Raw genomic sequence first — 26619 nt, forward strand, 5'->3', positions numbered from 1 at the left:
ACATTTCACTTTGATATGATTTCTTTGCCTTGTTTGAAAGTTCACCCATGTGGAGAAGTAAGCATGAGTTAATAATCATTAGTTAAAATTCCCAATTGCACTTTTTTTTTTTTTAAAGATTTTATTTGAGAGAGAATGAGATAGAGAGAGAGAGCATGAGAGGGGGGAGGGTCAGAGGGAGAAGCAGACTCCCCGCCGGGCAAGGAGCCCGATGCGGGACTCGATCCTGGGACTCCAGGATCATGACCTGAGCCGAAGGCAGTCGCTTAACCAACTGAGCCACCCAGGCGCCCCCCAAATGCACTTTTGACTGTTGTATTTAGGTTGTTCAAATTCTTCTAGGTGAGATTTCTGCGTAAAAGGAACATTAACAGGTCAGTAAGTTTGGCTCAAAGCTCTGGAATAAGAATTCATTCAAGGCTTCTCCAATCCACTTATAAGAAGCAAGGAAGCAAATTTTAAATCATTGAGTATTGACTTTTTATTATTAGTCACTGTTCATAATTTGTTTCAACCAAAAGACAATACACACAGCAGAATTCTAATGCATCCCATGTAAATGTTTACATCCATTTTATTCCTCACTCGCCTCTAAGACTTATCATTTAATTTTAAATTTTTTTTACATCTCAAAAATATGTCTGCAATAATTAGAATTAGCTGTCCCACTTAGAAACAGCCTTTTAATATTTTTACAGTAAAGAAGATGTGATGGGGCTTAATGAAAATGTAACTTACAACAATTATGAAAGAAATGGGACTTTACAGGGACACAGTGGGAGTTCACAAAGGAAAGAGTCCAGAAGCTCTTTCCCATGAGCAACCCCCCAAATTGAAAACAAAAACAAAACACACAAAGCGCAACAGCAGGTTCCAAAAACAAAAACAAAAAAACTCCGATGCTCCATCCTGAAGCCAGAATCAGCCTCACGGAAGTTCACGGAAGCAACTGTGCAAGCTGCTTCAGCACGTTCTTTTGTTTAAGTGCGCTGGGTCCTGGAACCCTGCAGATGGAGCCCACTCACTACTATTGCTTGAAAAAGAGTGATTCACTTCCACAAGCAGCCCCACCCTCCTGAGCCAAAGCCGGTCAACGTGTTTTAAACTTCAGGACTTTCGGCTCTTCAGTGACCCTCCCCACTCCCAAACACATGAGTATACAGTCATGAACCACCTCTTCACCAACCACAAATTCGTGAATATCCACTTTTTGCTCGCTAGCTCTCATTCGGTTTAGGGCAATGAAGATAAGATACATTCACTAGAAAAAAATAAGACATATTCACACTCTTTCTTCCCCCCCTAGTTCTCATGGCCCAAGTATTTTCCAATGCATAAAATAATAAAGTTGAACCTCAAAAACAGTATCCCCTAACATCCAACCTCTTCTAGAAGAATGTAAAAATGAAAAGCATGTTATACCGTAGATGGAAATACTCAAACTGTTAGTGCTGAACAGTTTCAAATGTCTACTTTCTTATATGAATGGGACAAATAAAGGGTATGAACCACATCTTTAACCCAGTTAAGAGGAAAAAAATCCCCTCCCAAATGTTACACTGAGGAATGTTTCTTTAAATGAGAAAGACCTTAAAATGAACAGATGATCACTACAGACAGCATAAAACATTCCATGACTGTCCCAATCACCTCAAGGTAACAGCACCAGAGCATTGTGGGAGAAGCTTCTCGGGTAGAGCACCCTTCCTGCAGTTTTTTGAGATCACTTAGATGAATTGTCCCTTAGGATTACTTGGGTGGAGGGGGTGGGAGTGATAGGATACACTACTCTGAAAAAGGGGGAGGAAATGAGGTAAAAATGCATGTGAAATTGTCCGAGTATGTGTAGGCTCACTGCTCATCACCCTGGGGTTATTAAGACAGCCATGGAAATCACTCTTTCCTCACAATGGCTCTGACGTAAATCTATCCAAATTTGCTCCCCCTTGCATGGTCATACCAGGGAAATAAATTACTGAAATGTGTAAGTATTCATAGAAAGTAAGAGATTTCTCCTTTTAGCAGCAAGGCCAAGTACAAGGAGAACTAATTCTGATCCTAGAAACTAAGGCACGCTGAAGCCTTCAAAGATCCCATCATTTGAAAGAGTCGTCACAACCATCAGGATCCTAGGCAGCTTTCTGGCCGCTAGTTCTTCAGTGTGGTGCTCAGCTTCACTTTCCAAAATCACTCCAAATATTCTAGGCAGCACCCTTTGCGTTAAGGCCATGATTTTTATCCCGTCTAGACAAAGCTATGGATAATCACATAACTCTACCTCAAAACTATAATCACGCACAGAGATGCTTTGTTACTAGAGTAGACCCTTTCCAGCTCCACTAGCTAGCACTGTCTTATAGCATGGTCTTCGGCAGATTTCTCAGATTCAATTCAGTCCAACTAAAGAAACTTGAGCTGGTCAACTATTAACGTGAGAAGAATAAAGCCTCTAACCCAGAGAGGAATGTTAGATAAATTCTGTTCGAGAAATCCACCAACACTATGTTAATCCTATTCTGTTTCACAGCATTAAGTATCCATCCAATGAAATCCGTCGGCAAAGAAACCTTGAAAGGCTATTCTCCATTGCCCAGGCTGAACAAGTTGTCTGAAACATACACTAGTCCACACTTGCCTTTACTAAAAACTGTGCATGGACAAGGTAACATCCTGTTCTTGACTCAACCATTTACCCAGTAGAGTAAGTTTTAGCAAATCTTGCTCTTGTTTACGAGTAAGACCAGAAAGTTTCCCCTTTGAAGCCTTTTAGTTCAACCCCAGTTTGTCAAATGTTAGGAATAATCTCGCATCTGATACAGAGCTAGATTTGACAAGACACTGAAGATTTTAAGTAAAGGCTTGGTGAAATGAGGGGGGAGAAAAAAGAGATTTGTACCCAGGTTTAAGACCAAAGCCAAGGTAGTCCTCATACTGTACTCAATACAGTAATGACTGCAAACCCTCTAAGAGCACGGCAGTCCTGACTTGTCCTCTCTTCCTGAGCACATCAGACGTGGCACCTGGTGCCACAGAAGTCACCTTACCTCATCCCAGCAACTCAGTGTTAAGGTCTGAGACACAAGGGTCCTTTCTAAAAAGCACTCGGCACTCTCCCTAGTTTCAAAAGCTCCAGACCTCAGGTCCTTGATGCAGATGTTCATGAGACTGGCCTCTCTCATGAGACCAACTTCTCAGACTCTATGGTGTCCATAAGACTTCCTCTCACAAGGGGGCAAGGAAGCTACAAGGCTTCATTCCAACACCATAAAGTACAATATAGGAAAGGTTTCTTTAACCGCGTGGTCTTTATTTCAGTGCCAGTGTTACAGATACAACACAAATGTTCCAGTTAGAAGAAGGAATTCAAACGGAATGCCAAGGTCCAAGCCAGGCTCAGGAAATAAAAAGGAAGGTTTGGAGTAATGGAGAAGATGACTCCAATATGCTCTAGGATGAGTCTGATACTCACTCTTCCTATGGGCAAAGGTGCTTTTGTTAAGGAGTCTGATCTTAAAAAGCAAACTCCTCTTTCCACCCATTTACCATAGTTCAACAGGCAAGTTATGGGCTTAGGAGAAACTTTAAAATTTGTGGTGGGGATAGGGGCATTAATAACTATTAATATGCCTTTTAGAAGTTGTCCACTTTGCACTTTCAGGGAAATCAATTTTGAAAATCATGGGGAGTATTCATGACTACAGCTAAAGAATGGAGAGAAAGGGGAGCTGGAAGAGCCTTGGGAGTTTCTATTACAAAGAGAGCACCATATCCTTCATGCCGAATCTCAACACAAGCTCTTTTTAACTGCATCTGTCCAGTGTTTACAAATAACCTCTCCAGGTCTGCCCAGGTCTTGGTAACAAAATTACATACATGTGTGTGTCTGTGTGTATACAGCAATGCACAGAAAAGGCTACCAGGAGCCTAATGCCTCTTTCAAACATTGGGGGAACCAGTAGAAAAAGGCAGGGCTCCCTAATGTCCATTGTTAACATTTCCATTCTGAATGCCTGATGTAAAAAGCGCCTGAAGATGGTAACCCAGCTACTGAGGAGTGGATACCCCCACCTCGCCCAGTCCACAGAAAAACACAGTAGAAAGAAGGGGCAACTCTTTGCTGCAGAGACAGAGTGAGTGTTTTCTTGCCATGGATTCCAGTCCTCTCCTCCAGACCAGCTGCTTATTTCCTCAGGGGCCCAGGGAATGTTGATTCCGGCTGTAAATGTGGGAGGGGTGGAGAAGTGCGGACAAAGGAGAAGAGGAGGAAGAGTGCAAAGTAGCCTCCAGAAGCAGCCGGCCTCAACAGTGGAGGAGAGGAGATTCGTCTTTGACAATGCTTCAAGGTCAGCAATAACTTCAGGAAAATCCTCCTCAACAGTTCTCTTTAGCTCCTCATGCCCATGGTACAGTTGGGGGGGACTTGCCAGCGATCACAACCTCCTTCCCAGGGTTCCTTTGATTGAGTGGGACAAGAATGAGAATGGTGCCGGGCCCTCATTGCCAGGACTGAGGGGGAAAGTTGTTCACTTCTGCTAGATCTTGCATTGCTGAGCCCTTGTGGTTATATGTGAGCTTGATTCGCATTCGCAGCTGTTGCTGTAGAAGAACAGAGAATTGTAAATTACAGTGAAAGGAAATCTGTAGAATCTGTGTGGTCCACAAATAGACCTTTAATCCAAACAAATTATTTTAGAGCAAAGCTGCCTCTTAAAAATGACACACAGGCAAATAACCACTACCACCACCGTTACTGCCTACTACTCTGGCCAACATCATGCAGTCGAGTAGAGAAAGTGCATCTCCGGAACACAGCATCAGCTTCAGTCCGAGAACTGCATTCACGGGACAGAACCACTTGGGAGCAGTTTCATAGTAACAGTGGCTGAGGGCTTCTCAAAAAGATTCAACCTTTGTATCCAAGTTTCCAGAAAAATGAGGTAAACATACTCATCTTTTTTTTTTTTTTAAAGATTTTTTTTTTTTTTTAAAGATTTTATTTATTTATTCATGAGAGACAGAGAGAGAGAGAGAGGCAGAGGGAGAAGCAGGCTCCCAAGGAGCAGGAAGCCCGATGCGGGACTCGATCCCAGGACCCCGAGATCATGACCCGAGCCGAAGGCAGACGCTTAACCATCTGAGCCACCCAGGCGCCCCTTTTTAAAGATTTTTTATTTATTTATTTTACAGAGACAGAGATAGCGAGAGCAGAAACATAAGCAGGGAGAGTGGGAGAGGGAGAAGCAGGCTTCCTGCCGAGCAGGGAGCCCGATGCGGGGCTCGATTCCAGGACCCCGGGATCACGACCTGAGCCGAAGGCAGTCGCTTATCCAACTGAGCCACCCAGGCATCCCTAAAATGCAGCTTTAAGGAATTATCTATTTAGATAAATTGTCTAAGCTTTCCGTCTTCTCTTGATAGATATTAGATCTGTAGATAGATAGATCTAAATAGATAATTCCTTAAAGCTGCATTTTAGGGATGCCTGGGTGGCTCAATTGGTTGAGTGCCTGACTCTTGATTTTGGCTCAGGTCATGATCTCAGGTTCATGAGACTGAGCCCCACCATCAAGCTCTGTGCTGGGTGTGGAGCTTCCTAAAGATTCTCTCTCTGCCCCTCCCGCCCCCTCTCCCTCGCAAAAAAAAAAAAAAAAGGCTGCATTTTAATGCTGCCACTAAGCCATTTCAAGTGTCTAGGCTGTGTTTATTATCTAATCTACAAAAGAATAGAGGATAGACTAGACATTTTCACAGATTTCTTCTACAACTATGAGTCAGAGAAAACCTAGAGAAACAAAGCAGAATTTTATTTCAGGAAATATGCTTACACGTCACTCAGACACTGTCTTCAAACGTGCTACTCACCTTCTGCGGGTTGAGAACTTTAATGACTTGTGTGATGGTCCCCGTATTAAATGCTGGGACAACACTGCTGCTTGGAGACAAAAGCTGCAGCTGGAATGTCTGTGGGGAACAAAGGGCACTCTTCAGAAAAAAGAATACACTCAATACTATGTCAGAGATGTCAACAAATAAAAGTCAGACACCCAGATAATAACTCAAGTAACAGACTGACCGACTACTATGTTCTGTTTGTTCTCCAGATATCAACAATTCAGAGTATGTGGGCTGACTATAACCTTCACGTTATTTTTAAAAACCCCACTGTTAGGTCTTTGATCATGAAAATTAACAATGAGCCACCCTCCTCTTTCAGGCAGAAGGAACTTTAGCCTACCACTTTTCAAAAGGTGACCAATTCTTGTTTTGGCAACCTCACTTAATAGTAACTGATCAACTATGCAGGTAAAAAAACGGGTGTGTGTGGCTAAAAAAAAAAAAGCTGGAAAGAAATGAAAAAAGAAAAACAAAAAACCCTTTCTACAAATAACAAACCAGCATACCAATCACCAAGTACAGGCCTTTATGCTTTTGTGTATTTGGATGGTTGGGATAGGGAGACTTAAACTTTTGTTTTCTCAAGTCTACATAATCTGGAATGTGTCAAGGGCTACATGACAGAGGTAAGAAAGGCTGGAGAGCCAAGCTGTTAATATGTATGTGGAATACTCAGGATCTCCCCCATCGGGGTCACAGGTCTTATGCGAACAATTTCCTACAGAGCTAGCCTATGCAGCAAAAAACCTGGAAAAGCCAATTGCCATAATTTGTAGTGTTGGGGGGTTTTACTTGTTTGTTTACAGAGAAGAGAGATAAAAGTGCTATCAGCAAGACAGGTAAACCATAACTGTTAGCACAATATAGTATGTATGTAGCTATTCTACATACTAGGATTTTGCTTTATTTTTTATTTTTTTAAGTAGACTCCATGCCCAGCATGGAGCCCAACATAGGGCTTGAACTCATGATCCTGAGACCAAGACCTGAGCTGAGATCAAAAGTCGGACACTTAACTGACTGAGCCACCCAGGCACCCCCATATTAGGATGTAAAAAATTTTTCCTGAAAGCATAGTTTTCTAAAATAATGGACAGTGCGGAGAAAAAATAGAGAGGGAAAGAGAGGCAGAAGGAAGAGCGAAAGAGAGAAGAGGGAGAAAAAGAGAGAGAGAAAGAGAAGGGAAAGGGGGAGAGAGACAGAAAAAGACAGGTGGGGACCGGCGCTGGCGGGGGACAAGAGGAGGAAAGTCTATCCAGCCTTCTCTTAGGACCAAAATTTTAAGAGTAAAGAGATTTAATATCAACTCACAGGCTTATTATGTTGGGTCTTATTATAATTCTATTATCAAGATAGATTATGTAAGCTGAAATATTACCCATTGTTTTTCACACCATTATTTTATATGCACCACTGAGAAAGAAAACAGGCTACCAACTAAATTATGATAAAGTCCCGATTTTAAAATGCATCTCAAGTTCAGAGATAATAAAAAGTAATAGTAGAATCTATGATATACGATTATTTTGAAGTTCAAGATACATCATGACATGCAAAAAGGTATTATACAGTCCAACACCAAAAATAAGGCCATACTTTAATGGCAGAGACGCTATGTTGCTAGAGCACAGTCTAGAGTAACAAGTGTAAAACCCAAAGTTGCAGCAGTTAATGTTTACTGAGCAATGAACATATGAAAAGTGCTTTAAAACAGTAGAGAGTACATAAAACTCATCTATCCCTCAAACGAACCCTAGGAAGTAGATATCACTGCCACCATCCATCCTCCCTTTGTAAACAAGAAACTGAGGCATAGAGGCTAAGTTTGCTTAATGTCATACAACTACTACTGAAACCACCCCACTCTAGTGCTTCTAAAAACATTTATATTACTCTGGCTCCTAAAAAATGCAAGTAAAGGAGGCTACAAAGTCAGCAGTAACCACAAATAAAAGGTCTTCAATTTCCAAAAATGTGTTGTTTGAATGTCTTACTTCACATGTCACTGCAAAGATTAGATTAGCTTATTCTAAAACAAGGGCTGGCAAACTATGACCCATCGGCCAAGAATGACCCAACATCTGTTTTTGTAAATGTTTTATTGGAACAGAATCACACTCTTTCATTTATATATATGGGTTTTTGTCCCCACTATATCAACAGAAATGAGTAGATGCAACAGAGACCATATAGCCTAAAATACTATCTTGTCTTTGCCAGAAAATTTTGCCCATTCTTCATTCTCAATATTTCTTTATACAAAACTTTTCATTTTTCAAAGACGGACATAAAGTTTCCTTAAACTAAGATTTGGTATAAACAAAGCTTCAATTTACAAAAACAAGCAGTCATTGTATATCAATACTAAACTAGATATTAATGAAGAAGGAATGTTTCTTTCACTTAATAAATACCAAGAGATGAAAACTTTTAATTCGGATCCAGTAACTAGAAGAGAATACCAAATAGATAAAGTCCTTCATCTTAATGAATTTTAATTCCATGTTAGAATTTGTGTTTTTTAGGTTTTTACCACTGTATTACTGAACCCCACCCATCCTCAATGACCTGAGCATTAGCAGACCACTTTGTAGAATTCTGCTGTGAATCTCACTAGCTATTACCAGAATGTCCTTTCTTTATATTGTAAGAATATTTCTGACCAAGTAAAAAGCTTTCAAAATGACATGCTTCAATGAACCATAATACATTATTGTTAATTTGGGTTAAATTTGCAAATTCAGTTTAACTTCTAAACATGAAAATATATCACTTATCAAATGCATGAAAAAGGCAAAGAAGACACTGTAGTACCTTTGGTACTGCAGCCTGAAAAACAAAGTCCGTCATGTCCAGCTCTGTGCTGTTGGAGGCCTGTATCGTTATCACTGTGACGCTAGGGTTGGTATTTGACCGTTCAAAGGTGAATTCTATCTTCAAGCCGTTCTTACTGTATGCTGTGATGGAGGGGATGCCTGGAAAGCACAGGAAGATCAGTCTAACTGCAGTCAGCTTAATGCTTACAGAATTATTCTTTTCTTCAATAACCACCTCTCACCGAGGGTGATAACACCAGTAATCGTACCTGTAGTGATGTCATTGAAAAGAGGCTGTGATGAAAGCCCATCCAACAAGAAGGGGGGCTGGGCTACCTGTGGGACTGAGGCAGGGGCAGGAGCAGCAGCTGGAGCACCTAAATGAAACATTCTGGTGGTAACTCAATCTTAGCCAGCATGACAAAGCTCACCAAAAATAAATAAATACATAAATAAATAAATACATAAATAAATAAATAAAAATACAGGAGAAAATTGTTATATCTTAGGTTAAGAGAAGGATTCCTTAAACAAAATGCGAAAAGCATAAACCAGGGGCACCTGGGTGGCTCAGTCAATTAAACATCCCATTTTTGGTTTCAGCTCAGGTCAGGGTTATGAGATCAATCCCCGTGTTGGGTTCCATGCTGAGTGCAGAGCCTGCTTAAGATGCTTTCTTCCCCTCCCACTCTGCCGCTCCCCCTCCTCGCACTCTCTAAATAAATAAATATATATATATATATTTTTTTTTTTTTTAAGATTTTATTTATTTGACAGAGAGAGACACACACAGCAAGAGAAGGAACACAAGCAGGGGGAGTGGGAGAGGGAGAAGCAGGCTTCCCACTGAGCAGGGCGCCCGATGCGGGGCTCACTCCCAGGACCCTGAGATCATGGCCTGAGCCGAAGGCAGACGTTTAACGAATGAGCCACCCAGGCGCCCCAATAATATATTTCTTAAAAAAAAAAAAAAAGAATAAACCATAAAGAGAAAGAACTAAATATTCAAATACTTTAAAATGAGTAACTTTTATTCATTAAAAAATACTATAATAAAACAGAAAGACAGACCACAGGCAGGAGAAAATGTTTGCTACAAAATAGCAAATGGATGAGTATCCAGAACTATATTTTCTACAAATCAATAAGAAAAAAAGATAACCCAAGTTAAAATGGTAAGAGATATAAACAAGCAATTCACAGAAGAGGGAACCTTAATGAAAAGAGAATCATATGTAAAGAGACACTGTATAGTACCAGTAATGAGGAATATAAAGTTTAAAACCACAATGAGATACTTCTTCACATCCAATAGAACGGTGAAAATTTCAATGTCTGATAATACCAGATACTGGTAAGAAGATGGAGCAATGCAGACTTCTAATCTCTGTGGTAGGGATATAAATTAGTACAAACAACCTGGAGAACAATGTGGCAATAGTAGAGTTGAACATGATTATACCTCTAAACTAAAGTTCCTCAACCTCAAAACTAATGAAATTTTAGGCGAATTATTTGCTGTACAGGGCTATCTTGCGCACTGCAGGATATTTACCAGCACCCCTGGCTTCTACCCATTAAATGATAGTAGCATGCACCCAGTTGTGACAATCAAAAATATCTCCAAACACTGCCAACACCTGGTGGGCAAAGTAGTATTTTAGTAATAATAATAATTTAATAAGATTTTATTTTATAAGCTAAGTAGATCAATATTATATTTTATGGATGTTAAATACTGCATAATAAATTTTTTTTTTTAATATTTTATTTATTTATTTGACAGAGAGAGACATAGCGAGAGCAGGAACACAAGCAGGGGGAGTGGGAAAGGGAGAAGCAGGCTTCCCGCAGAGCAGGGAGCCCGATGTGGGGCTCGATCCCAGGACCCTGGGATCATGACCTGAGCCGAAGGCAGATGCTTAACGACTGAGCCACCCAGGCGCCCTGCATAATAAAATTTTAACACACATGCACCCGGGGAGAGGTGGTATGAAGTGGAGGAAACAAGTCACCAAATTACATCTTTAGCTGATCCTTCCAAATAAGAACAAGCTGAGGATCATGCAAGTGATAGAAAATGACCATGAACTGACAGAAATCAGGATTCCAAGAAAAGGCATAAGAAAACAGCAAAATAGGGCGCCTGGGTGGCTCAGTTGGTTAAGCAACTGCCTTCAGCTCCGGTCATGATCCTGGAGTCCTGGGATCGAGTCCCGGGATCGAGTCCCGCATCGGGATCCCTGCTCAGCGAGGAGCCTGCTTCTCCCTCTGACCCTCCCCCCTCATGTACTCTCTCTCATTCTCGCTCTCTCAAATAAATAAATAAAATCTTTAAAAAAAAAAGAAAACAGCAAAATAAAGAGTGCATTTTAGGTTTAAATAGATTTCAAACTACTTATGAAATTATCTGAAAATACACCATTTCAAAAAAGATTAACAAAGTGAATGAAGGCTAAAATCTTTTTTTAAAAAAATACCCAAGTACAAGAGAAAAAAATGACATATTAAAAGTGAGCAAGAAAAGTAAAAATACATATGGCTAAGCAAACCATAAGAAATGTGAACACCACAGCCAAGTGCAGTCAAGCACATTACCAATAAAGTATACAAAGAAATATTCATATAGTTCTCCTAACTTTTATAACTCTAGTAATTTTCCCACAATTTCCATTTTCAAAACAATTTTCAGAAATGCATTCCCATGGAAAATCAGAGGCTACTCAAAATATATAGGCAGCATTATGAGTCCCTAAGCCCCTCAGATTTTAGCTCTTTTCTCCTGTAAAGGAACAATAAGTTTTGGGAAACAACAGAAACTCACTGCTCCAGTTCCCCTAAAAACACACACTAAATTTATTTCCTAATTTCCACTTGCTTAAATGACTATGCATTAGGATATATGACTGTAAGGATGGCTTAAAGAATGTAAGACTCAAAAGTTTAACCTAATAACGAAAATGGGGAAACGCGTTTAAAACACATTAGAATAAGGAAAATTCAGGCTCTTTAACATTTTATCAGTTTGCTTTTTCATGTAACACTAGGAAAGTAAGAAAGTAAAAAAAAAAAAACAAAACACTAGGACCCCCTGATGAGTTAAGATACAAAAGGAATATGCAAAAAAGAAATTCATGTGTAATGCAAAAATATGGATAAATGTAACATTCTCTGTGATTGGAAAAAAAAAAAATTAACAAAATAATAGGGCCAATCTTTCACCTGTTAGGGTTTTTAAAAAAATGATAATACAGAATACTTGTAACTATACAGTGAAACTGGCAGCCACATGCACTGAGGAAAAGATACAACCTTTACTAAGTGCCTACTATGTGTCCTGCATGTACTGAATAAGTCACCATTCCTCACAAAGAGCTCGTAAGATAAAGTATTTATCATCCTTTTTAATTTTTTTTAAAAGATTTTATTTAGGGGCACCTGGGTGGCTCAGTTTGTTGAGCGACTGCCTTCGGCTCAGGTCATGATCTCAGGGTCCTGGGATCGAGCCCCGCGTCGGGCTCCCTGCTCCGCGGGAAGCCTGCTTCTCCCTCTCCCACTCCCCCTGCTTGTGTTACCTCTCTCGCTGTTGCTCTCTCTGTCAAATAAATAAATAAATAATCTTAAAAAAAAAAAAAAGATTTTATTTATTTGACAGAGAGAGAGAGAGCACAAGCAGGACCAGCAGGCAGAGGGGGAGGGAGAAGCAGGCTCCCCACTGAGCAGGAAGCCCGATGTGGGGCTTGATCCCAGGACCCTGGGATCATGACCCGAGCCGAAAGCTAATGCTTAACTGACTGAGCCACCTAGGTGCCCCCCATCCTTTTTTTATTTTAAAAGATTTTATTTTTAAGTACTCTCTACATCCAAGGTGGGCTCCGACCCACAACCCCAAGACGAAGAGTTGCACACTCTACTGATTGAGCCTGCCAGGCACCTCTCATCCTTACTTTAAACAGAACCAGAAAGACTGAGTAACTTGACCTAAGAATGTAATCTAAAATAAGAGGAAATCCGGGGTACGTGGGTGGCTCAGTGGCCCTTGAGACTGGGCATTGCTTTCAATGAAAAAAGAACCATTTCTGTACAGAGGTTTTTATCTTTGACCCTCCATCAGCAGGGATGACATTTGAGTGTGGTTCATTCAGAAGCAGCAGAATTAGGTCTGCACCTTGCACTCAGCATCCCTCGTCCCAGCTCCCTTGTGCAGCCAGCAGGCATTTGCCGGGAGCTCCTAGGGTTCAGCATCTGTCATACTATCCGGCCTACAGGATATGGTGGGAGCACCAGTACCGTAACTAAAAGTAAGGGAGGCGAAGGAGTTCTGAGGACCTGCTGAGTGCCAGGCACTGCCCTGAACGTTTCATACACATTATCTCAAGCCTTGCAACAGCCCCACTGTGTAGATTTAAAAACGTGTTCAGAGATGTAAAGTAAGTTGGTCAAGGCCACACAACTACTGTCTCGTGGAAAAAAGTTGTCATTTGTGCCACTACATTGCATTGCCTTCTCCTGATCCAAAATTATTAAAATAGTGCCGCCCCCCCCCCCCCAAAAAATGCCCCAGCCAAGGCATTAAATAACTCCAGTCTGGTCTCACCTGTAAGGTTGATGTCTCCCAGCAAATCAAGAAGTTCTCCACCAGCAGAAGCTGGTTTGCTCGTAGGTGCAGTTGGAATAACAGGTGTTATGTCATTTCCTCCCAACAAATCCAATAAATCATTGGCCTATACGAGGAAATAATATCTCAATTCATTAGTCATTTGTCTAATCTGCAGCTAAGGCAAAGCTCTTTCAACACTTAAAAATAAGGAAGAGAGCCATCAATCAATCAATCCAGGACTGAAAAGAATCAGTTTATAAGGAACTATAAGATAATGAGGATTCCCAGATAAGCAAGTGAAAAGCTACCTGGCTGGTGGGCTGTGGCCCAGAGGGTGGTGGTTTGGTCTCTAGTGGAGCTGGTTCTGTCTCTCCATTTGTCTGCACAATCTCAGTAGGGCCATTTGTGGTCACTTTTTCCATGACAGGCATTCTCTCAAGGAGGGCAGACCTGGAAGAATCTGAAGTGGTTAAATTCTAGGCAGTTAACCTAGATTCCCTACCCAAGACAATCACTGTTACTACACTGGTGTCAAACATGGACAGCCATCTCCCCTCCCCACCCTGTAACACACACACAAAAATAGAAGGTAGATTACAAGAATACATGACCTAAATTCCTGGCTGGATTAAGGGCGGGTAAGAAACCCTGAATAGACAAACTGTCCACCTAAATCCCGAGAGACTGGGATTTCTTGGTGGTAGAAAAATTGGAATGAAAGAAAAGTAAATAAGTATTAACAATTTCCAATCAAGAAGACACTGCATAAAAGAAGTGGAAAAAAGAACATGCATCACAAAGTTAAACACTGGAATGAGATTCTCTTGAAAAAACACAACTCCCACTTCTTAACCAAATAAAACGGAAAATGAAGCAAACACTTCATACCAAAAGAAAGGGGAGAAGGTGAATGAGAGGACACAGGAATCTTAAGTCTTTACAGGGCAGGCAGAATAGGAGATGGACAAATAAAAGCAGTCAAGCAATTAGGACTAAATAGAACTGTGATGTCCAGTTAATAAAGCACAAGGAATGAGTCTCCTTTGCGGATTATCATGACAACGTGTTCAGGACACTAACAGCCACAGGCACTGCTTAGCTTCTTTCACTTACCTCATATGGTCATATTTCTTAAAAAGTGCATTATATTCTACTGCCCTCTGCTGGAGTTCCACATCAATGCTGCTTCCATAGATGGAAACCACTTTCTTAATTCGGCTTTGGGATAAAATGACAAACAAATTCAAATACCCAAAAGAAAGTTCATAAACAAGCAGAGAGAATAAACAAACCAGAGTTTTCTGGTTAAAAATCTGAAATACTCCTCTTTCCTTAATTTACGTATCTTTTCAAAAACAAAACACCTTTCCTTTGTCTTCTTTCATCCAACATATACCTCAACACCATCATTTACCACTATACTTGTTCTAATTGTGGGGTGCCTGGGTGGCTCGGTCGTTAAGCGTCTGCCTTTGGCTCAGGTCATGATCCCAGGGTCCTGGGATCAAGACCCGCATCAAGACCCGCATCGAGACCCGTATCGAGCCCTGCACTGAGCCCTGCATCAGGCTCCCTGCTCGGCGGGAAGCCTGCTTCTCCCTCTCCCACTCTCCCTGCTTGTGTTCCCTCTCTTCCTGTGTCTCTGTCAAATAAATAAATAAAATATTAAAAAAAAAAAAAAAAAAACCTGTTCTAACTGTAATGCTAGATTTTGTCTGTTAAATGTCCCATACCCCAAAATTTGCTAGAAAAAACCTCCAATTATTAATTTGTTACAAAAGAAGTGTGTAATGTTCATTCTCTTAACAAATTTAAAATAAGCTTTTATCAACAAAGGGTTACTACCTGACAACAAATTCTTCTAGTTCACAATTTAAAGAGTTAATAAAAAATATAATTTTTCACAGGGCCTTACAGAAAGTCTAAGAGAACTAAGTCTGCCTTAAATATGCCTGGCTGGGAAACTAATCCAATTGACTTTTATCCAAAATAGTGAAGAGAATTTAAACATTTAACCACTAAAACCTTTGTGATTTTCTTCCTCTTCAGAATCTCAAAATATTATAATAAACCAGAACCCTTATAATAGTGAAGTAACTTTTCTACTTTAAAAAAGAGAAAAGGCATTAGAAATCAGATTTTAAAAACAACTTTTTTTTTTTTAAGATTTTATTTATTTATTTATTTTGAGAGAGAGAATGAGAGACAGAGAGCATGAGAGGGAGGAGGGTCAGAGGGAGAAGCAGACTCCCTGCCGAGCAGGGAGCCCGATGCGGGACTCGATCCCGGGACTCCAGGATCATGACCTGAGCCGAAGGCAGTCGCTTAACCAACTGAGCCACCCAGGCGCCCTAAAAACATAACTTTTTACCTTCAAAATAATAAATGGTGGGGTGTGAGGATAAGAGGGAGCAAAGTATAGATAAAATAAGGATGAACCATTAATTAATTATTACTGTGGAATAATGGTATGTATAATTCATTTTACTATCCTATTTTTGCCTTTGCTTGAAATTTTCCATAACGAAGTTTTTAAAAATTACAAATAACATGTCCATCCTACTTTTTCTCCATACTCACTTTACTGTACAGGTGAATCGAGTAGAAAGCTTCATAATGGCAGTGAGGGCATAACCTCGGGTCACAGAGGTGGACATATTAGAGATTAAGACACTTTCTAAAATATCCAACACTTCATCTTCTGTTACCTGGTGAGGCAAAAAAATGTAGGATGAATTGTAACATAAATATCTAAATCTGATATCAAGTTACAGGATGCCACCAAAAAGACAACCCTACCATCATTACCAAAACTTCTAACACAATCTGTGCTTTGTCACAGTAACTGTCCAAGCTGATCCATCAATCAGAAGCAGGTAGGACGGAGGTTTAAAAAAAAAAAAGAGTGGAAAATACCCAGTGAGGGCTGAGAGACACATTATATTAGTTTCAAGAGGCAGAAGTAAAGGAAGAAAAAAAAAGGATAAATAGATTCAAGTGTTATTGCCACAACTTCTCCTAAAGCCAGTCTTTTAATAAGCAAATGCAGACACGTATATGTCTCATTTCTTCTTATCAAGCCACAGGGTAGGAGAAACAATATATTTCAGTCTGATGAGGTGAGAAGTAGGTCTGCAGATGGTTTTAAAATCTCACATAGGGCTAGTAAGTTCCATCTCAAAAACTCACAAGTTCCCCAATATAATTCTGGCATTAACTTCTTTAACAGGTTTTCAAGGAATCAACCTCAACTCCTCATTAAACACTATACTCCTATGACCAAAAAAGCTATTTTCTCCCCTCCTGAAAGAGTAACAAAGGGTACCTGAATAGGTTCTTCCTCTTCGCACTGGCCTGATACAAGAAGATCTCCATATTCACCTATACACCATGCAGCCACTTGTACCAAAGGTTGCTGTCAAAAGAAAGTCATCATTTGTCCAAGGCTTTTAATCCTTGCAAGGATTAATGCAAATCACAGGTCATCGAATCATAAAGGTCAAAACCAAGGCACATCTAGAGTGTTAGTAATAAGAACACACCAGGAACATAATGGGTAATTTCCCCACCAAAGCAGAAAGTACCTACTTGAGAATAATCACCAAGAATTGCTTTGTACAAGCGCTGGACAGTATAGGCATGCATCTCCACACTATTGGTTATTAACTGGATCAAGTTGGGGACTGCGTCATCACGAACATAGCTTCCTGCCTAAAAGGAAATGCAGTTACCCTTAGAAACATACTGTAATGCTAAGAAATGTTAGCTATTGCTTTTATTCAAAGGAGACTACTACAAAGCATCCTCAAAGATAAAGCTGGTTCCAATTCTCAGGTTTATATGCCCCTCAAACTTCAAAGTCTTACTTATTCAAATGACTGACTTCTCATTTAAATGAATATCCAAGTTTTTTATTTTATAAAAAATTAAAAAGTCTCCTTTGTCAAAGTAAAAGTAAAATATAAAGGACCTTTATACATTTGAGTAGAAAAGAAAGGCCTTTTCTACTCAAAACAGATTAGGTTTGAGATTTCAAAAATTTAAGAAGTACATTCACTGGGAACTTAATTACAACAACCTCTCCCTTCTCACAACTCCCCAACACAGTTAAAATCATATGGGCTACTTATAGAAGCCACATTTACTCTGGGGGACGGAGAGGGTCATCAACAGTCCAAAAGGGTGGCATTTTTTTAAATTTCTTTTTTAAAGATTTTATTTGAGAGAGAGAGAGAGCATGTGCACGCACGCACGAGCAGAGGGATGGGGCAGAAGGAGAAGGAGACTCCCTGCTGAGCAGGACCCTGGAATCATGACCTGAGCCGCAGGCAGATGCTTAACCGAATGAGCCACCCAGGTACCCCCAAAAGGGCAATATTCTAAATAAGAATTAAATAAATAGTAACCTTTTTAAAACTTCATTTAAAACATCAGATTGTCCTTTAAAAACTAGAGTTTATAAAAATTACAGAACCATCTGTCCCAGAAACGGGAAATATTTTGTATTTAATCATCCACACTTTAAAAACAAAAACAAACCTGGTCTCTTTAATGTCCTCTTGACTAGTAGAATCTGAGATAATATTTGCAACCATGGAACAAAGTAAAGCTATCTAACCTATGAGGAAACTAAATCTTGGCCTTGTCAGAGAATTATGATAACCAAGCTGTGCAAGACATATAAACAGTGGAACCTGTGACTAGTATCAGCCCATCTTGATCAAGCTCCCATTACTGGACAGAGGAGCAGATCTGATTTACAAGAATGAGACCAAGAAAAAGGAAAAAGAAAAGAAGAAAGAGACAGAGACAGAAACAGAAAGAGAAAAAGAAAAAACCCTAGGTGATTGGGATACCTACTCCTGCTAAAAAAACACAAAGCCAGAGAGAGAAGTTTGGGGAAATGGTCAAAGAGGAATGGAGAGAAGCTAAAAAATAAGTAATTTGCTTTACATTCTTCTTCCCTAATGGGAAAAAGCAGTGTTTTATTTATTTATTTTTAAAGATTTTATTTATTTATTTGACAGAGAGAGAGACAGCAAGAGTGGGAACACAAGCAGGGGGAGTGGGAGAGGGAGAAGCAGGCTTCCCGCCGAGCAGGGAGCCCGATGTGGGGGCTCGATCCCAGGACCCCGGGACCATGATCTGAGCCGAAGGCAGATGCTTAATGACTGAGCCACCCAGGCACCCCGAAAAAGCAGTGTTTTAAATAAGAGAAAGCATCAACATGATCTAATTGACATTTATACACCACTTCATCCAACAGCAGAAAACACATTATTCTCAAGTTCAAATGAGAGCTTTATTCCCTCATTATTCTCTGTCTTCACCAAGACAGACAACATTCTGGGCCACAAAAAACATCTCAAATTTATTTTTATTTATTTATTTAAAGTAGGTTCCACATCCAACGTGGGGCATGGGCTCATGACATTGAGATCAAGAGTCACGTGCTCTACCAAATGAGACAGCCAGGCACCCCAGAAACATCTCAAATTTAAAAAAATAAGTCAGGGGCGCCTGAGTAGTTCAGTCGACTAAGTGTCTGCCTTCCGCTCAGGTCATGATTCCGAGGTCCTAGGATGGAGCCCCATATTGAGTTTCCTGCTCAACAGGGAGTGTGCTTCTCCCTCTGCCCCTCCCCCCACTTGTGCTTTCTCTCTCTCTCAAATAAATAAATAAAACCTTTTTTTTTTTTTTAAGATTTTTATTTATTTATTTGACAGAGAGAAAGATAGCGAGAGCAGGAACACAAGCAGGGGGAGTGGGAGAGGGAGAAGCAGGCTTCCTGTCGAGCAGGGAGCCCGATGCGGGACTCGATCCCAGGACCCTGGGGATCATGACCTGAGCCGAAGGCAGACGCTTAACGACTGAGCCACCCAGGCGCCCTAAATAAAACCTTTTTAAAAATAAATAAATAGGGGTGCCTGGATGGTTCAAATGGTTAAGCATCTGCCTTCAGCTCAGGTCATGATCTCGGATCGAGCCCCACGTCGGGTCCCAGCTCAGCGGGGAGTATGCTTCTCCCCTCCCTCTGCCTCTCCCCCTGCTTGTGCGCGCTCTCTCTCTCTCTCTCAAATGAATAAATAAAAATCTTTAATAAATAAATAAATAAATAAATAAATAAATAAAAGTCATATAGGATTTAACTAGAAACCAGTAACACAAAGGTAGCTAAGAAATCCCAAAATATTTGGAGATTAAACAACTGAAAAACACAGAGATCAAAGAAAATTATAGACCAGTATCTCTCACCAGTATAGATGCAAAAATCCTAAAAAATATATTAGCAAATCAAATACAGCAATGTATAAAAAGAACTATACACCAAAACCATGTGGGATTTACTCCAGGTATTAGTTCAACACTCAAAAATCTATTAATGTAATCCAGCACATCAATAGGTTAAAGAGGAAAAACCAGAGGACCATAATAAGATTATAGAAGTCAACTGGAAAAATGAAAAGTAGGAGCATTAAAAAGAATGGTTTTGATTTTGACAACATTTTTTTTCAAGAGCTCTAATTTTTCTCTTCTTTTAAGCCTTATAAAAGCTAAAATGTGTCCAGATTCATAGTTCTTGTTAAAATATAGTTTCCCCATCAGTGCATTTATTATTACAAAGTTAATTCAAGTAAACTAGAAAACTAGCGTGTCACAGACAGAATTCCACAGCAACAAATATATATACACACATCATAATTTTAATGATATCACTCCTTCCTACAGATGTTTCATAACTTGCTTAACCAATGCCCATTTGGAGACTTGTATTTATTTCCAGTTTTCTCCCATTATATATGGGATGGGATGAACATCTTTGTATATACATTTTTGTACCCCTGTCCTTTTATTTTTCCAAGATAAATTCCTAAAAAGAGAATTAATGAGTTCAAAGGTACAAACTAGGGGCGCCTGGGTGGCTCAGTCAGTTAAGTGGCCAACTCTTGATTTCCAGAAGTGAACATGGGAAAGAAGGCACCATTTTATACCCAATATGAAGTGGAGAGTACTGCCTATTTCTCTATTTCCTAATCAACACTAGGAATTAGATTAAAAAGTATGACAAGTAAAAAATGATGCCTCCCTTGTAATTTTACCAGTAAGTAAAATTTCTTTACTAGTAAAGGTATTTGTCAATGTTAACTAGCCATTTCTTTCTTCTTTTGTGAAATGTCTGTTCAAATGCCAATTTTTTCATTACAGTGATCTTTCCTATCAATTGTAAATTACTTATAAAGATATTAACATGCTGTCACATGTTACAGTGTTCTTCCCCCACTTGTCATTTGCTTTTTAACTTTGCAGATCTTTTTCCTTTTGCCTTACAAGTTTTAAATTTTAATGTGATTAAATTTGTGAAAGTTTCCCTTTATGGTATCTACTTCTGGGACAGCAATTAGATATAGGTAGTTATATTTTCCTTATATGCCACTACACTTTCATTTTGACTGTTAAATCTCTGATCCCTATTAACCAAATGATAAACAGAGAAGCTCCAAAACTCTGGAAGACTGCCAAAGAATATCTTATAAAACCATAATTTTAAATCCAGAATAAATTTAGTCATTCAAAACCCTCCACTGGCTTCCTATATATATTTTTTTAAAAATTCCAAACTCTTCTAAGGCCCTATATAATCCAGCCCCTGCTTCAGTCCTACCATTCTCTGCCTCTCATGCTACTGGCTTCACTTGCCTTCTTACTGCCTCCAAGCAGGCCAAGCTTGTTGCCACTCAAGGGCTTTGCAACACTTGCTATTCCCTCAAACCTTTGCATGGCTCCTCATTTCACTGAGCTCTCTCCTCAAGTGTTACCTCCAAGCGACCTGCCCTGACTACTCTACCTAAAAAACTTGGCCCATTGCCCCATATTCCACTCTCCCCTGCCATGACTGGTGCTTCAGTGTTTCTCGTAGTATTTTTTTCTTGCCTAACAGGACAGTACATATTTCCCCATGAATTTCCTATCTCCCCCACTAGAACCAGAATATAAAGCTTCATGAGAACAAGGGATCTGTCTGCCTCATTAATCAGCACATCCTGCACTTAGTGTATGTTGCTAAAAAAACACTACTTACCGTTGTCAGAACACGCATAATTGTGTCTATATGCCACCGTTTGGAAGGTGCATACCTGGGGAAATAATGGCACCAAATGAAACAATTGGAACCTGTGAAGTATTCTGTGCTCAGTGACTTTCAAAAATCCTGTCCTAGTCTTTTTTAGGTTTACTTGTAAAGTGATTACTTTTGGACACATCTTACCTTCAAATCTAGCAGTTACTCCCATTTCAAAGGGTAATGAAATGGTACACAAACTCAGTTGTTTCACATAGTAACTGCAATAGGAGTTACTGAGCTGAGACATGGGACTCCATCTCCAGTTTTTCAGAAAACAAATCATAAAGACAAAGCATGAGGACAGAGAAGAAAGAAGAAAAGGGACTGTTCCCAGACCCAGGCAACACCAGGACTAGAAACTCATTCCCTTAAACTCACAGTGCAGAGAGGAGAAATAACCATATTATTACAGCTGAGGTACTTCTTCCAAAAAGTTTTATACAGAACCACAATTTAGATGCTATGATGCTATAGTTTTTCTATTCTCTACCCAAAACCCACAAACAAATGACAAAAGCTTTTTCTAAATTCTCTTCTTCATAGATGAGAAGCTAAAGAACAGATAGAAGAGGAGATTTTATAAAAGTAGGGTTCTTTTTGGGCTTAGCATACTTAAATACTGGCTAGAATGGCCTTCTATGAAGCAAATTTCTAACTGGGAGCCTGAAATAAACATTAGACATTTTAAAGAGGTTTACAACACTTTCCCTATGTTGTAAAGATGCTTTCAAAAAGTTCCAAGCATCTTTTACCAATAAATGTAAAAATTAAATCTTACTTTTCTGCAGCAAGAAAGATTCCAGATGCACAGTCTGCTTTAAATTCTGGCTCACATGAATCCAGAAAATAAAGTAATTCCTTCATCATGCCTCGGATATTATTCCCATTTACCAGGGCAAAACTCAATTCCATTGCACGCCTTGCAGAGGGAAAAAATTTAAAAAAAAAAAGTTATGATATTTATAGTGGGAATGAAAGACCCAGGTGTGTTGTCTCTGAACATCAAGTACTGGCAGATGTACCGATGTCCTTCCACAATCTTGTGATCCCAATCTTTGTACACAAGATACCAAAGTTAACAAGGTTAGTTTTAACATTCTCAATCTTCATTCAACACTTTTCTTCAAAAAGCTCTAAAAGATACACTACTTATGACCAAAAATGCATTTTGGGTTCAACAGTCTATGAAGCTGAAATTCAGAATAGTTAAAAGGCTCAAAAAGAGAAGCAACAAAAATTATTACCAAATGATAATACCTCTTTGCATTATTCCTTAAAAATGTGCTAAAGCCACCATGTTCTTTGACTACATCCACTTCTGTCCAAAAATGATGTAACAGTCTACATCAAAAGATATATAGAAAATTGGAATAAAAACATACCTTGAAGGTATTATGCTAAGTGAAATAAGTCAGAGAAAAACAAATACTGTATGATGTCACTTAACACCTGGAAGCTAAAAAAGTCAAAAGCATAGAAACATATTAGAATGGTAGTTACCAGGGTCTCAGGGGTGGGAGGAAAGGGGAGATACTGATCAAAACTTGTCATAAAATGAGTAAGTTCTGCGGATCTAATGTACAGCATGATAACAATTAATAATAATAACAATGTATTATATACTTGAAAGTTGCTAAGGAAGGGGCGCCTGGGTGGCTCAGATGGTTAAGCGTCTGCCTGCGGCTCAAGTCATGGTTCCGGGGTCCTGGGATCAAGCCCCACGTCGGGCTCCTGGCTCGGCGGGGAGCCTGCTCTTCCCTCTCCCTCTACCTCCCCCCCGCTCATGCTCTCTCTCTGTATCTCTGTGTCTCAAATGAATAAATAAAATCTTTAAAAAAAAAAAAGAAAGAAAAAAGAAAGTTGCTAACTAAGGGAGTAGATCTTACATATTCTCACCACAAAAAAGAAATGGTAACTATGTGCCATGATACAGGTGTTCACTAATGCCATGGTGGTAACTATTTTACAATATATATCAAATCAATGCACCGAACACCTCAAACTTACACAATGTTTATATGTTAATTTTATCTCAATAAAGCTGGGTGCGGGGGTGGGGGGTGAAAGAGAGAATGAGGGCCATGCAAAGGGAAAAAGGGCATGTGCTATGTGGGCAAATTAAGAGTTTCTATAACTGCCTATCAAATTTGGCAACCAAAGCAAAATGGAAATGTTTAACATATAAGTTAGAAGATTACTACATATATCTTTTCATATTTGGTCAATAATTCCAAACATGGTATATAAATTGACTTTCAAAATACCAATCTAATAAGTAAGAAATACTTTCATCTTAGCTAATCTATAAACAACATTCAATCTTTACAGGAATACAATAATAGCTAATTCTTACACAGTGCTTAAGTACTTTATATATAATAATCCAGTTAATCCTGCATAACCCTTTGAAGTGGGTGCTCTTTTTTTTAAAGATTTTATTTATTTATTTATTTGAGAGAGAGAGAGACAGAATGAGTGGTGGGGAGGGGCAGAGGGAGAGAGAGAGGGAAAGGGGGGAGAGAGAGAGAGAGAGAGAGAGAGAGAGAGAAGCAGGCTCCCCGCTGAGCAGGAAGCCCAATGAGGGGCTCGACGCCAGGACCCAGAGGTCACGACCTGAGCCGAAGGCAGAGGCTTAATGAACTGAGCCAAATAGACGCCCCTGAAGTGGGTGCTCTTGTATTTGCATTTTACATATGGGACAACCAAGGCAGAGAAAAGTTAAGTAACCAAACCAATTTTAATAAAGACAGAGCCAAAATGTGAAATGAGGCATTCGGGCTCCAAAGTCTGAGCTCCTAGTGTTAAATAGCCTGTCAAGGAGACACAGGTTTTACTTTTGAAATGCAAAGCCAAGTCATGAGCAACAGAGTCAACATAATAGGAGTCAGAAGGTCTAATTTCTATTCCCAGGTCTGCCCTGTACAGGGGTAGGTTTAGAGGAAATAATTTGATTCCTATGGGACTGTATTTTAACTAATTTGTTAAGAGGGGACAGAAGTAACTGTCTTGTCTGTCTCATTGGCTTGCTCTGAGAATCAACTGAGAGGGTACTTATAAATCCTGTGCAAAGCACACTCCCACAAAAAAAAAATCCTGGGGCGCCTGGCTGGCTCAGTTGGTGGAGCATGCGACTCTTGTAGGGTTGTAGGTTTGAGGCCCACGTTGGGTACAGAGATCACTTAAAAATAAAATCTTTAAAAGAAAATTTTTTTTAGTTAAAAAAAAAATCCTGTGCAAAGCACTAGATGAGTTATTGTTGCTGAGTTTAGGTCTGTCTTTAGATTGCTCATGCACTTAGCATCTGCTCTCTGCAAATAAAAGGAACCCAGTTATCAATAGATATTTGTTAAATGAATGGTTTCAGAGATCATTTCAAATCTAATTTATTCTGGATTTGAACAAACAACCACAGTTCACTGAGGCCAACTATAACTAGCTTTTACAAACATCTCCAATTCTTCCAATAGATTCAGTAGAGTTACTCCATCAGGGTAAAGAATTTATGCCTTTTCAAAGTGCTATCTGCTGCCTAACGGTCATTCCTAGATGCACTGTTCTAAAAACCACAGCTGCTTCTAGTATCTTGGGGCGTAAGTACTGTGAGAAAACGTGTGCTGTCAGCAATTGAGTTTCAGCATTGTGATAAAACACTTAGCCGATGGATCACTCCGCATTTTCATCCTCCAGCACACAGAGCACAGTACCTCTGTTAAACAGACTTCTCCCCAGCTTATCTGTCCCTGTTTGTTTATCAAAGAACCAAGGACAACTTTAGTGTGCACTTCAGTATTCCTTATTGGCCTCCTTCATTGACCTAACCTTCTCCCTGCCAATCCTTTCTTAAAAAGGATTTACTCAGCAGAGTTCATCTGTGAAAATAATGACTAAATAAAAACAAATGGCAACATTCTCATTCTCAGAACTATTATGAAGTTATCAGGTGGGGGGTGGGGCAGAGAACTATCAATAATCTGTTACCGTTTTATTGAGACATCCAAATCTTTTAAACAGTCCACGATTGTGCTTCTGTGCCTCTGTACTGCATTATGATCTGTCTGCACAGTCTTCAACAAAGATGTCAAAGCTACGTATCTGGATGAAGCGAAGTTGCAGAAGACAGAATTAAAATGTAAAATTCAGGATAGTTCTTCTCTACATAAATAATGACAAAGAAGATGTCTAATGACTAAATATTTTTAAATATTTAAAAGACAAGACCGAATTAGAGAGTATAATGGGTAACATCTTAAAGGCATAAAAGACACACTAATCTTAAGTAGTAGTAACCAGGAGAATTTAGATTTGCATTCATGGTCAAGTCCATTTAAACTTCTAAAAGTGACTGATTCCCTTCTTCCAAATTCTTCCAAGTAGTACAATAAAATAAACATATAGTATGCCTTTCCTTAGCCCCAAAATGCAAGAGGAAATGATTTCAATGTTACCATTTGTATTTTCTTTGCTTTTATTTGATACTGGTACCCAAACTGCCCCTATAAAAATATGAGTTTAAGATTCAAGTATTTAGAAATTCTTTTGGAAGGAGGAGATAATTCAGGGTACCACAGTGATTATTTACACATTTTTAAATGCTCACATGATAAGAAAGAACATTTTCTCCTGATTAAAACAGGAAAAAGAGCAAGCAGGATATACTACACGAAGGAAAGTAACAAAAGAAAATACTGATAAATTCATCTACTTAAAAAAATTAGCTGGAGTTCACAAACACCTTCCAGGTTTGCAATGCAAAATGTATTTTTCTTAATTTGGAGCAGAGGTCAGCAAGCCACAGCCTCTACCTACAAGACTCTATAGCCCTCTGCTGTGTGGTTCTATAAATGAATTTTTATTGGAACACAGTCACTCATCAATTACATAGTCTATGACTGCTTTCATACCAAGATGCAGAGTTTTGAACAGCTGCCACAGAGACCCTAAGGCCCACAGAGCCTAAAATATTGACCATCTGGTCCTTCACAGAAAAAGTTTGCTGACTCCTAATGCTGACAGTGTAAAACAAAGTAAAAGTTAAGTCATGAGGCAAATCCTCAAATTCTTTACAAAACAGTAGTTTTAAGACCAGACTAAAAATAAAAACCCTGAGTTGAAGTTCTAGATAAGTCACTCAAATACATGTGCAATCTTAAGCAAAGTCACTCTTGAAAACACTGAGTTTGTAATAC

The 26619-nt window shown here is 39.4% G+C and overlaps 1 protein-coding gene and 1 non-coding gene across 2 annotated transcripts in view; both read right to left on the reverse strand.

The window, feature by feature from the left end:
• Positions 1-456: 456 nt before the first annotated feature.
• Positions 457-26619, reverse strand: part of AP1G1 (adaptor related protein complex 1 subunit gamma 1) — a 77879-nt gene continuing 51716 nt past the window's right edge. Inside the window, 13 exon segments of the mRNA XM_081806395.1 lie at positions 457-4596; positions 5863-5961; positions 8710-8870; positions 8981-9088; positions 13309-13435; positions 13620-13761; positions 14425-14529; positions 15892-16019; positions 16637-16726; positions 16900-17022; positions 21392-21446; positions 22212-22352; positions 25412-25619. Of these exon segments, the coding sequence (XP_081662521.1) occupies positions 4495-4596; positions 5863-5961; positions 8710-8870; positions 8981-9088; positions 13309-13435; positions 13620-13761; positions 14425-14529; positions 15892-16019; positions 16637-16726; positions 16900-17022; positions 21392-21446; positions 22212-22352; positions 25412-25619 (1589 nt within the window). The 3' untranslated portion in view covers positions 457-4494.
• On the reverse strand, positions 25042-25126 carry LOC115943967 (small nucleolar RNA SNORD71). Its single transcript, XR_004078535.1, has one exon. It is a non-coding gene; the product is annotated as a small nucleolar RNA SNORD71 (small nucleolar RNA).

The sequence above is a fragment of the Leptonychotes weddellii genome, chromosome 16 (assembly GCF_054177405.1).
Source record: "Leptonychotes weddellii isolate Sample4059 chromosome 16, ASM5417740v2, whole genome shotgun sequence".
In the NCBI taxonomy this organism is placed as follows: Eukaryota; Metazoa; Chordata; class Mammalia; order Carnivora; family Phocidae; genus Leptonychotes; species Leptonychotes weddellii.